The 13,003-nt window shown below is 45.7% G+C and overlaps 1 protein-coding gene across 2 annotated transcripts in view; it reads right to left on the bottom strand.

Annotated features, from left to right (window-relative positions):
- Positions 1–12,716, bottom strand: part of TBX15 (T-box transcription factor 15) — a 146,346-nt gene extending 133,630 nt beyond the window's left edge. Inside the window, exon 1 of one of the 2 annotated variants that reach the window (XM_024217743.1) lies at positions 12,671–12,716. Coding sequence is in view for 1 of the 2 variants with exons in the window: in XM_024217742.2 (XP_024073510.1) it covers positions 7,757–7,958 (202 nt within the window). In the remaining variant the exon portion in view is untranslated. Of the gene's footprint in view, positions 1–7,756; positions 8,226–12,670 lie in introns of those variants that run through there. The other variant, XM_024217742.2, reaches the window with a different exon arrangement.
- Between the last annotated feature and the right edge of the window lie 287 nt (positions 12,717–13,003).

Genomic DNA, 13,003 nt, shown 5'->3' with positions numbered 1-13,003 from the left:
GAGGGGTTTGCAGGATCAGGCTCTACTGCAATAGAAATGTTATTTTCTGGAGGTACCAGACTTAGAATTGTAGAATCATAGAAACGTAGGGCTCGAAGGAACCTCAAGAGGTCATCTAATCCATCCCCTGCACTGAGCCAGGATCTCTCGATCTCTCTCTTGCTTTTCCATCTGAAAAAAGCATCAGTTTTCTGTAAAGACAGATATAGATAGACCAGGACACCTCTGCCTTAGGGAGACTAGCTAAGCTGATATTTGATATAAGAGCTCAGCCTGAAGTGGGAGGAGGGAGACATGATGGATGGTTAGTAGGAAGTTACTTGACTTGTGCCTGTAATAGAAGCTCTTTAGATTTTCCCTGAGATCTCGTCACAGACGAGAATGTCCTTTGAATTCCCACCTTTTCCCACTTCCTGCAGATGGAATAATTTTGGATAGTTTTGGATATTCAAAATAAGTAACAAAGAAAGCAAGACATTGTTTGACATGCTGTCTCTTTTCTAAGACTCTACTGTCTTGGAAACAATTCCTAGATATTTTCATATTATTCCATTACCTGCAGTCTTAGTTCAGTGTGAACAATCCACCTCCTTGCAGGAAGAGTTTAACAGGCATGACAGCGGAGCCCACCAATTCAATAAGATAGAGATTACTGTAGCGATAAACCCTTCTCACTCACTCGCTCTTTTCTCAAGAATGAAAGGTCAAGGTTGGATGAACTTGAGCAATACAAACCTAGTCTGAGCTCCCACACTGAACTCCTGGTTCCCATCTAGACAGCTCCATCTCCTTTTCTCTACAATGTCACCTTCTGACAGCAATAGCGTCCACTCTGTGGGCAAAGCGCAGGGGGAGCATACATGTCCTGGAGGTTACATTTTCATTATTTCCTCAAATTATCAAATACAGTACAGACTATCATAGTCTCAGCCACTTCTGCTCAACTACACATTTAGAGCTTTCTATCTAACACTTAATTCTAAGACAGCATTTGAGATCTGCAGATCACAAAGGGGGGTAGATTTCATACACCTCATTTTACAGATGGGCAAGCTGAAGCACAGAACGTAAACTTGACCTGTATAATGTTCCACACCAAGTGAGTGGCAGAATTAAGAATGGAACTGAAGTTTCCCAACTCCTTTTCCTCTGCCTGGGTTGCCTCACCACACTCTATCAGATAGGTCTTAACCAAAACTCAACTCTAAACAATCAAAGCTGGAACCATATTTTGCAGCTTAGGCCCATGGAGGCTACGTCCATCAATGGACCTCTGCCAATCTACCCTGGAGGAAAATTCCTTCCCGACCCCAAATATCCCTCTGATATATTTAAAGAGAGCAATCATATCCCCCCTCAGCCTTCTTTTGGTTAGGCTAAACAAACCGAGCTCCTCGAGTCTCCTTTCATAGGAAAGGTTTTCCATTCCTCGGATCATCCTAGTGGCCCTTCTCTGTACCCGTTCCAGTTTGAGTTCATCCCTTTTAAACATAGGAGACCAGAACTGCACACAGTACTCCAAATGAGGTCTCACCAGCGCCTTGTATAACGGAAGCAGCACCTCCTTTCCTCAAAGTCTGGAATTTCCGCCACAAAATTACATGATGCTAAAGTGCAAGATGGTCAGTATTCAGTCCAGGAGCACGTTTAAGATAAATAGCTCATGAATACTTAAGTCTAGGCATAAGAGCTTTATACCATTGGAAAGGACCTGGGAATTCCCCCCTTGCCAAGGGTGTAACGCTTTTGTCCCTAATCTTGGTAGGACACAAGTCATCACACCATAAAATTAGGACAGTGTAGTGGAGCTTTTTTTTAGATCTTTCTAAAATGCATTATTTTCTCTCCCTCTAAAGCCCCACAGTAACTAGGCTGCATGCCTTGACAGGAAGAAGGATATGAAATGCTGACCGAATTTGACAAAATGTAAAACTCTCAAACATTTCTCAAATGTTTTCTTCTGTAAAATATGTGGCATAAACAATATCCAGGAGGACTGTGTAGTATCAAGGTGTTACAGGCATTTGTTTAGGGAAATGTGCATATTTCACTGGTGGCTTCTCTGCTTGTAGTATGGCTATCTTAAACTCAAAGAGTAAAAACGCTTACCACGCCCCTGTGTTCTTGCTCGCTCTCTCTAATACAGATAATGGGCCTGTGTAGATCTCTAAAAGTACAGCGTAGGCAACTGAGAGAAAAACTGTGCTTCAAAGGAAAATCCAGATTTCGAATGTACCCACAAAAACTTCAATCACAAATTTCTGATGAGCAGATGAGCTCACTAAACTCTCCCCCCAGCCTGCTAATTTCACACCATCACTAATGAAAGATACAGCTGTAAATGATGATGAATAAATTATACATAAAGGATGGAAAGATACAGTGATTGACACACTCAGGACGTTAGCGCTGATCATGTTTAGCCTACAAATACCTGGAAACCCAGAGATACCAGGGACGTGTGTTAATTGATTGTCTAAAACCGTTACTGGACTGGGCATTTCAGTGTCTGATTTAACCCAACAGCTAGTTTTCCCCATCTCTGACATGCGGATAATATTTACTCACTTCCCAGAGGCACAGAACACTCCGACTCATGAAAGTTTGCAGCGCAGCGCTGTGCCAAGTGCACATGGGAGTGCTCTAGACGAGGTCATTCGGGGCAGGTCAAGGCCAGGCCCTTACAGCAGTTAATCTGCAGCACTCTGGCCCAGAGTCATGGGGCGACATTGCTCCCCTCGGCCGCGAGCTCAGCTCTGGAGCCACTGCAAACCCTTGGCTAGGGGGGTCCGGCTGCTGGGGCCGCAGTGTGAGCAGGGCCGGGGGCCGGGCAGCAAGAGAGGAGGAGGCTTGCAGGGCTTGGGAGGCTCGCGGATCCGGGTGTTGAGCTTCCCTCTGGCCGCCTGCAGCTGCTCTGCTCCCGGCAGGGTCTCACTCTCCACCCAGCCCAACGCCTGGCCCCGGGAGCGCAGCCAACACCTACGTGTTAACCCGTCCAGCCCACTACAGCCCGCTCCGCCGCACCCCAGGCCCCGAGGGAAGCCCCCGCCGGAGCCGTGCGGCGGCCCAGACAGAAGAGTCCTTTCAGCCAAGACTGTGCATGTGCCGGAGCCCTGCTCAGAGCTGATTTCAGCGCCTGCCTCCTGCCAGGCGTGGGCAGGCTACGTTCTCCATTAGCTCCCAGCCCCGGGCAGCTCCCTGTGCCATTTCTCTGCGCTCTAGGGTAGCCCCGGGCTACCTTGGTCTGTCCTTCATCCGCCCCTCGCCCAGCCGCACGCAGACGGCCCTGCACACGCACCCAGCGGCTCGGGCAATGCAAGGCAAACCCATAGCAGTACCGCGCACACACCCCGCCTGCCTGCTGCCCCGGCGCCTAGGCCCGCTCCCTGCGCCCGCGCCCCTGGCGCTTCGGCCGCGTGGCTGCAGGACAAGGCCAGTTCTGAGACCCAGCGGGCGTCCTGCTCCTCCGGGCTCGCCCCCAGCCGGCCTGCTCGGCCCAGCCATCCACCGGAGCTATGCGGGGTGGTGGGGATAAACTGCAGTGGAGATCCTGAGCCATCCCCCCGTTATGTGTCTAAGGCCTGGGCTCCGGGCCCTGCGCAGAAGAGCGGAATTGGGGTTCGCTGCGTGCCGGGTGTGTGTGTGTGTGTGTGTGTAACTGCTATGGCCACTGACTGGAGCAAGGGCGCATTTTTAAGGATTTGTTGACAGTTGTGGGGCGTTTTTCCTTTCTAAGACTCTGCGCTGATCACATAATTACAGAATAAACCAGTCCCTGGCTCCTCACCCAGTGCGCGCACATTCATGTAGTGCTCCATCCTCTACTCTTCACTCAGGAAAAACCGGCATTGGCCGCCGGATCTCTCTCTGTGTGTCACACACACTCACTTAGAAAGTCTCCACACAGCCCCTGCCATGCCGTGTGCATATTTCAGAACAACCCCGTTCACCCGCGAGGGGGGTTTAATCCAGAATGCCTTTCCATAACTTTGTGATTCGAATCCAGCTTCAGACTTGTGTAAACTGAGTCTCATAAAACAGCACATTAACTCTGACGACAAGATTCATTGCTAAGGCATTAATAACTTGCATCTACTGGAGAGATCTTTATAAACCTAGAAGATTTATCCAAATCATTCTCCCCCTCCACAGGGCACATCCGGGCAGCAGATATTGCCCTTCACTTCAGGAGAAGGTGGGGCTCTGTCCAGCTTGGGATCTCAGGTCTCATTGCTGTTGAATACACTCTAATGCGAGGCCTTGGGCATGGCCGGGAAGTCCCAATACTCGGTGGTTTGTTTAACCGAAAGGGAGATGTGTGAATGTGAAAAGGGTTGGCTCCCCAGTGCACGTGGTTTTGTGCGGAATGGCTTTTGTAAGATTCACCGAGAGAGTCGCAAAAAAGGAGCTTCCAAACAAGAATGAAAATGAGACGCAGCGTGAGGCAGCAACACCAGCATTAGCTTCGTTTCTTTAGGGAAGGGGATAGGGGTCCCAGAACACGAAATTCACAAGCAATCCTGACAACATACAGTCATCCACCTCGCTCGGGCGGATCTCCGGGGAGAGGCGTTAACACCTCAGCTATTCCACATTAAACCCAAACCCCGGTCGCCTTGATAACAAAGAGAAAAATATGGAATTGAAGTATCAAACGAGTCCCAGCTACGCCCGGGTTCCATTAAATATTAGTCTATACAGACAGACACCGCAATATGTTAGCATGAAGTACTATTAATTATTGGTTATTAAGTATTGATTACTTATTATTTATAATATTCATGCTCGACCTAATTATCGTGATTTTAAAACCTCTCGACATCCAATTTTGTTTCTTTAATTTCAATTTAATAAAAATAAAAATAAACCCTGGTAGATAACGGAAAACTTTTAACAAAAATTGGCTTGAAAATATGGAATTTATGGGAAGTAATAATAATAAATCCATTGTCAACGTACAACATTGTTGATTATTTGCTGTAATATTTGATGCAAGGACTTTGAGTTTGGGGTATTATCTTTTTTATTTAACTTCTAATGCACCTTTTGAGATTTATTAAGATTTAAATACTTTAGCTTCAAAGTTTGCATTTAATTGGTAATTTTTTTTTTTGTAAATAAGCATGGTATATGCTATACATGTATATGTAGATAGAGATATTTCTATCTATAACAGCTAATCTATTTTCACCAGCAGCAAAGGAAAACTACAGTAGATTTGGACTGAATGGATTTAATGAAGTGACGGTGCAAATTGCACTCTCAGATTTTTTTTAAATGTATACTAGCACCCTAAAAATGATTTTAAAATCTGGTCTTGATTTGCTGTGCTTTATGAAAACACTTTGCTTTCCAATATTTCAGACGTTAGCAGCCGTGTTTACCCGCTTTCCAGTCTGGCTCTTTGGGGTGTCTCACTTTATTCCAAATTCATGCAGAAATGGACAAGTTAAACAGTCTTATGTTTTGTGTGTAGCCTCCAATAGAGGGTATTAATTGGAAATTAAAATAACGAAAAACGGGATAACACTCAGATGTGCCAGATTACTGGAGAAGGGATTTGATTGATTGATTGATTGATTGATTTTCCTGAGGAATAATTTGTAAACTTGATTTACTTTTTTTTTTTTTTTTTTTTTTTTATTCTTGTCTCCACTTTTTCTCATTGCTAGGGAGCATTTTCTTCAGGGAATTCCCTAATCATAAAATTTTAGGCAGGTCTCTGAGTTTCAGAGGAAGAAGAAATTGATGTTGTTGCAATTCAGATTACTATTATTAATAATAAAAATAACAATTCCTTGAGAGCTGGAGGGAGGGGGAAAGGGTCTCTAGAATTTTCAGTATTTTTCCACCTTCCTTTTTTTAAAATCCTTTTTTACAATTGTAAAATTTTGAACAGTACCTTTCTGTCCGATTTTTATGCTGGATTTGAGAAAAGCGATCTTTATGTAATCATTTAAAATTGTACAAAAAAATAAGTATTTGGGTCCCAAAGTATCGTGGGTTCAAGTGAGTACGGGAGGAAGTGATTTTTTTCAGCGATTAACAGAAAACTCTACCTTTTTCCCCCAGACACAAAAAGTGATTTGGAAATTATATAGAATTCCCTTTCGCCCCTAATCATAATAATCATAATAAAAATTGCTGTAATTCGCATTTTAAGAGATTGTGTAGCCGCAAAAAGCCGAAGGCAACTAACCTAGCAAGATGGTTGTTCATCTGGTGAAAAGGAATAATTTTCACCCAGTGTCTATTTTCTTTCCCCCCGTAGCTCTAGCCGTGGCATTGATCTGTACTTCTGTATTCCCTGAGTACATTTACAGACAGGGACTTCTATGGAATACATTTGCTTTTTAAAATGGAGATTAGGCATGAGTAAAATCACCAAGGGACAATAGTTTAATTTTTTTACTCAGGCAAATCTCTTAATTAAGTCAAGATTTTAATTTTTTAAACTAGTGAAAACTGAGTAAGAGAATCCAGCCTGTTCTTTCAAACAATCCACAGCAGGAATTCGAGCTGGGGCCAACCGGCCTGTCTTGTACCTTTTGTGTTGTTAACCCCGGGGGTTGTTTTCCATATATTACGCAGTATGTCATTGAATGCACGTAGACAGTATTGAATCTATTAGTGTAATTAATATTTTCTTTAAATTACGCCGTATTTTAATGTATTTCATTTCGTTCCCTTTCCCTTTCTACCAGAAAGGCTGGAATCGAGGAGGGCCAGGCCCAGGGCGCAAGCGGGGAGATCATTACAACTGGCTGCCTGGCCGGGAGCAGAGCTCCCCACTGAAAGTAGGGGCGAGCCCCGCGCAAAGGGGGACGGGCCCGTATGGCCCGGGGCTGTCGGTCTGAGGCATGGGCTGGCTGCTGCGCGCCTGTCCCTACAGCGCTGGAGCCTCTCTGCAGCACAGAGCTCTAGCGGGGCACGAGCGCCAGATCCCTCCGGGGCCCGATCCTGCCGCCTCCACACTCAATGGCACTTTGCCCGTTGGCCTCCCCGGGGTCAGGATTAGGCCCCAGCCCTCTGGTAAGGCTCAGGGCGGGCGCGCGGCGCTCGCTGCTTTGCTGCACAGGGCATTTTACCCACGCCTGCTGCTCCCCGCGTTGCTGTGCTGCTTTCACTGGCCAGCCCCAGCACGGGCGTTTCTCGCAATCCCTGCTCAGTCAGCCCGGCTGGAGCTTTCGCCTCCTGCCAACAGCTGTTCGCCTCGGACTGGGCACTTTTGTTTTCCTAGCGCGCTCGCAGGAGCAAAGTGTCTGCAAAAGCCGGGGGAGGAGGGTTTACAGGCGAGGCAGATCACAGAGCGTGCTTGGGAGTGCGGAACCGGGGGGAACCTACTCGACCCACAGGATTAACCCCCCACACTCCAGTACACCGTGGCCCGCTCAGAAATGGCACTAGTTGCTTAGCGGCGCAGGAAATCGCTCAGCGCCCTGCAAAGCGGCCGAGCAAGGAAAGGCGTGTGTCCGAGCAGTGCCCAGCGCGCTAGAGAGAGCAGGGGGAGAAGCAGCGGAGCCGGGACCCGCCTGGGGGCTGTCAGAGCCAGAGAAAGTGAGTCTCGGCTGGGTGGGAGACATTCCCCCCTGGCTCCCCTCTACGCAAACCAGCCTGCAGGAGACTGGGCTGTGCAAGGCTCTGCCGCCCGGCGAAGGGGCCCGCGGCTGCTCCGGGCCGCGTACAGGCGGCTGCGAGTGGCTCTTTAGCTAACGGGAGGGAAGCGGGGTGGGGATAGAAAAGGCGGCTCACTAACCGGGGTTGAGGTCCAGGCACTGGGTCGGGTCTTCGTTCTCCCCTAGCTGGCCATTGGGGCTGAGGCTCTCCATGGACAAATCCAACCCCTTGTCCTCCCAGTCTCGCAGTTTCCGCTTTTTATTTGTCCCAATCAAGGCTTCTACCGAGAAAGCGTGAGCCCGGGAGCTGAGGGCTACTGCAGATCTTCTCCGCTCACTCATCTTAGCCCCCAGCCCGGAGCCGCGCCAGAGGAGCAACCAGGGGCTCGGAAGGCAGAGCTTGGGGAGCAGAGGCAAAGCCCGTCGCCTCTCTCCCCACCAGCCCCTCCCCAGCTGCGCCTCCAGAAGAGCCCTGAGTCCTCTGTAGGCTCTACATGAGGCAGGGCCGGGCGAGAGTGGGCAGCCCAGGTCCTCAGCACTTGCTCAGAGGGATTGCAGGCTGGATTTCATCTTTTTTTTTTCCTCTCCTTTCCCTTCTGCCTCCCTCTGATTGATACAAACTTCTGGGAATTTTTTTCCAAAGAGTTAGGCAGGCTGCTTGCGCCTGTCAAAAAAAAAAAAGTCCCTGGCCAATAGGAGGAAGGGAAGGAGAGAAACCCAAAAGCTGCAACCCAATGAGGAGGGGAGGGAGACTCAGGCTTGAGCGCTAGGAATTTGGCCTGGTGGGTCCTGGAGCCCTGGAGGAGAATTAACTCTATAAAGAATGGAGACGTGCAGGAAAAAATCTAGCTATAAAGGCAGCGAGGTAACAACTCCAACGCTTATCTAATCCCCTGCGCACCCAGGGTTTTTAGTGACTTCTGGCCACTAAAGCACCAAACATAGTATTTGAAAGGGCCTTAAAACCTGGGACTTAAAGATGAGGGACTATTTGCAGGACGCCCTCAAACGCCGTGCTGTTGTCTTTGTTGCTGCTGCTGGTGGTGGTTGTGGTGGTGGTGGTTTCCCTTTCAAAAATAACGGCGTTGTTTATTAGACCCGTTTTCCCTGAGAATGGTGTCTCTTTTTAAGTGATTTTGATAACAATCGGGCTGTGAAAGCGGTGTTAAACTGACTGCGCCATTTTGCCCTAGTTGTAAATATTTGCTGCCGTTGGGACTACCTTGTATTTTGACATTTGGATTTTCCATGTTCTTTTGCTAGTGTATAATTTTATCCCGCCAGAGAAAATCAGGTAAAGGCCACATAAATAAATAATAGTATACATCTGTATAACCATCTGGGTAGTGAGTTCGCAGTAAAAATAAAAATAACTCGATTTACCAAGAAAAAACTCTTATGTTTCCGCTAATGTATCTCAGCAAGAAACATATTTTGAATGATTAGATAGACAGATAAACATAACGCTAAGCATTTTATGAAGTAAATAATAAATGAACCATGGAAAATATATCAACAAAATAGAAATTAGAAAAATAGAAGGCCGAACAACATAATAATTGGATCTTCGTCATCGAATAAATTAGGAGGAAAATGTAATAGACACTTATAATTCAGTAACGGATTGTTTTATTTATTTATTTATTTTATTTTGATGGTCACAGGGGAAAAAAGAGAGAAATGGCTGACCTGGAGCTGTTTTCAAACTAGGTAGAACGGCTGGACATGGTTAGGCTAATTTTAAATTAACTTTTGCGATGGATGCGCCATCCCAAAGACTTGTGGGCAGAAATGAAAACTTTGGTCATAAGTGCTGGAACTAGGGGTGCTGTAGCACCTCCTGGCTGGAAGTGGTTCCCATCCTATACAGGCTTTACAGTTTTGATCAATGGCTCTCAGCTTCCCCATTGTACAAATTGTTCCAGGGCCCCTGACTTTGAGGCAGCCATGGATCAGTTTCTGGGGCTGAACACACACACCTCCATGTCCGTGTGTGGTATCAAAGACGCTTTCACATCTCTCTTACTGTCCCAATACTCTGTAGCCCTCTGGTAAAGTTAAAACAATAACCTTTGTGAGGAAGAGGTTTTAAAGATAAAAGACCTGAAAGGTGTGATTTCAACAGCTGAGTAACATGGGGAAACTCGATGCAGTTTTCCTGGGCGGGAACTGGGAATTGTTTGTTTCAAAATAAAATATATCGCTTTCGACAGCTCACATCCACAGGGGCTGAGCACCAGGCACATACACAGCGACAAACTGAGGTGCACTGGAGTGTTCTCGCCTTTCCCTGCATCGCATGCCATTTGGGGCTTAGGGCGTTCTCAGCTAACCCTGGTTGCAAAGAGGCCATTCGGAAGGGAGGTTTTGAGGAAGCTATATTTATTATTATTATTACTACTATTACTACTACTACTACTACTTTCTTAGGGAACTGGAGAGGTCAGATTTATTTAAATACGATTGTTTTCCAGGGGTTTTCGCTCTAAAGCTAAGGGAGAAGAAATTTCCTGAAAAATGATTCCCTCTTTTCTGCACGCCTGGTAGCATTCTTCTGCGAGACAGAGACAGACAGGACGATTTTACAGGAGAGTCGCAAGTTAGGAGGTAGATTTGAAGAAGAAGAAGAAAAAAAAGATCAAGAACACACAGAATCACTTATGAAGTTTAGCAAAACGGAATTGTATTTGAAAAGCAGTATATTTAAATCACATGTTGAGCTTATATTTCCTTCAGATACGTTTCCCAGGCTTTAAAAAAAAGTGTTGGTTTAGTAGACAATAGTTTTTTAAATTATCTACCAATTTTCATTATAATTGTTAAGATATATAGACTCTCTGACTCTCTCTCTCTAATCTATCTATCTGTATGTGCTATACAACCTTTAGTTTCAAAGGTTCTGCTACAGGAACAAGTTTTTAAATAAAATTTACAAAACCCGCTAGCATATATAGATTACATCCCATAATCATACAACCGATAATTATAGACTCAAAGAGTCACAAAGTTTGCCAATAATTGAGAAGGAGCAAGATTTTCAGATACTAATTTCCATTTGGTAAAGTTCCTGGAGAATTTGGATGCAATCAGTATATATTAATATAGGGCTGTGTTTTATATTTATTATCTTGCAGGCACAGAAAGAGGTAAAAATTCCCTGGTATCATTGTGACCTGTAGAATTTACGCGCACAATGCAAATTCGTAGTTCTAATGAATGTCGAAAATTTGACCAAAGTTGTGACCAACAACACCCAACCTGTTAGCGGCTTATCATTGATTTTGAATCAAGAGCAGAAACGCAAAGCAAAGAAATGCCTCTGTTTCTCTAAAATGTGGCCACCGTTACTGCACACGACAGAAAGTAGTTTAATAGTCTTGTTGTTTTTGTTGTTGTTTGTTGTTTGTTGTTGTTATGGGGAAAACAAAGGCTGCCCTCTTGCAAAGATTTCTTCTTGTGTGTTAAGGAGTGTTGTCTGTGCGAGTCCTCGCTAATCAGAAGCAAACATAAAATGAGATCTCCATTCATTCTTAAAAGTCTAGGGCCAAATCCTGGTGCCTTATTCACACCACAACGAAGTCAATAAGTCAAACTCAATGGAGTTGCCTCAGGCATTCATTTGGCCCATTGAAGTTCTGCTCGGGTGAACTAAAAGAGCAGTATTTGGGACCAGCATCTTGGTTACAGCTGTGTAAATCTGGAGTCACTCCACTGAAGTCAGTTTGGAGTTACTCCGGATTTACCGCAGGAACTAGTGTCAGAATTTGACCTTTCCTCATTAAAAAATAATGTATCTATCTCATAGGAAATTCCTGATCCTTATTCAAGGGGCGAATAGTCCTGATTTGCCGGAGTAGCCCCCATTGTCAAGGAAGCTGCTCCGCTGAATAAAGACCCAGGGTTGCAGGGTCGGGTCCGAGGGTGTATAAACAAATCAGACTCCAGCTTTCCAGTCGTCGCAGTGCAAGCTGGAGATATTCCTTTCTCTCTGGCAATATTAATGCAAGAAAGAAATGGGGGTGCCTGCTGCGGGGTGGGAGAGCCGTGCAGATGTTCTGCTCTCCGAGGCGGAAAGGAGCTGGTTTCAGACACAAAACGAGAAACGTTAACTAGAATCCTGTAGCAGCCAGAGCTAGCCTGGGGATTTTTCGATCTAGTAATTGAAAACAATGTTAAAGCTAGTCAGCGGGTGTGGGCTGAAGGCTGCCTTATAATGTGAGCGAATGATTTACGTGCCTTTAATACAATTTAGATTGTCTTTAAAGCGGATTGGAGTATGTTTAAACCAGCGCTTAAAAGGCGAGATTAATTTAGGCAGAATTGCAGTTTGCCAGTGGAATTTCAAGAGAGGTGAATTTCCTGTGCTGTGCAAGGTTATTTATTGTGGCTGTAAAAAAATATGCCTACACTCTCTTTTTATAGCCTGCACAAACGGTATTGTTATTTATTATTAGCTAATTAATAACTATGCACCCATTTGACACCGGACTCCTTCAACCGCTTCTCCTGGGTCCAACTCAGGCTTTGAGTAGTGAAGCACCGCGAAATGTTTGCAGTTCCAAGCGTTTTTAAGTGGGGTTTTGTTCGTTTTTTACAGAATAAAAATCTCTATTAGTATTTTAAACAAACACCATGCCAGCCTCTTAAACCTTCCAGATGTTTGCAATAAAATGTCAGGTTTTGCCTTTGGGGACTCGAAATAAAATTTAACTACTTTCACCCTGTAATTATTCTCTTAGCTCTCCCTCCATAAATTAATCTGCTTTCTATCAGGAGAGAGAGAAAAATCTGATTATACACTTGGACTATAAAACAAGCCACCAGCTCCCCTCCATTTTACTAGGACTTCAGCCTGGTTGGCTTTGGGTTGTACAGCCCCAAAGCCCGCCCGTTGTTCCGGGCTTGGTCTGCCTTCCTTTTGTTTTCAGGGCGAAAGTTAAAAATCACCAAAGCAAGGATTTGGTAGGAAATGTCCTTCTCTAAAGCCAGCCAAGTGCCCGCGTGCCCCCGCCCCCACAAGGCGACACCCCTCTGGAATTAAAACTGCCCCTGACCTTCCACCAGCTCCAGGCGTCGCTTCTTCCCAGGCACTAACCAGACCTGACTGTTGTGAAATGCAGCGGCGGTGTAGCCGTGTCCGTCCCAGGATATGAGAGAGGCAAGGTGGGTGAGGTAATAGCTTTTATTGGACCCACTTCTGTTGGGGAGAGAGACGAGCTTTGCAGCTTACTCAGAACTCTTCGGAAGCTGCAAGGCTCCTCTCTCCCCAACAGAAGCTGGTCCAGTAAAAGATCTCGCCTCACCCACCGTGTCTCTCTGACTGTTGTGAAGCATTCCCGGGGAGCGTTTTGGAAATAGTTACGATGGATAATTCATACCCAATAAAT

This window comes from Terrapene carolina, unplaced genomic scaffold, assembly GCF_002925995.2.
Source record: "Terrapene carolina triunguis isolate 2854851 unplaced genomic scaffold, T_m_triunguis-2.0 Scaffold242, whole genome shotgun sequence".
Lineage (NCBI taxonomy): Eukaryota > Metazoa > Chordata > Testudines > Emydidae > Terrapene > Terrapene triunguis.
Note: the sequence above shows the minus strand (reverse complement) of the source record. Positions and strands in the feature narration are given on the sequence as shown.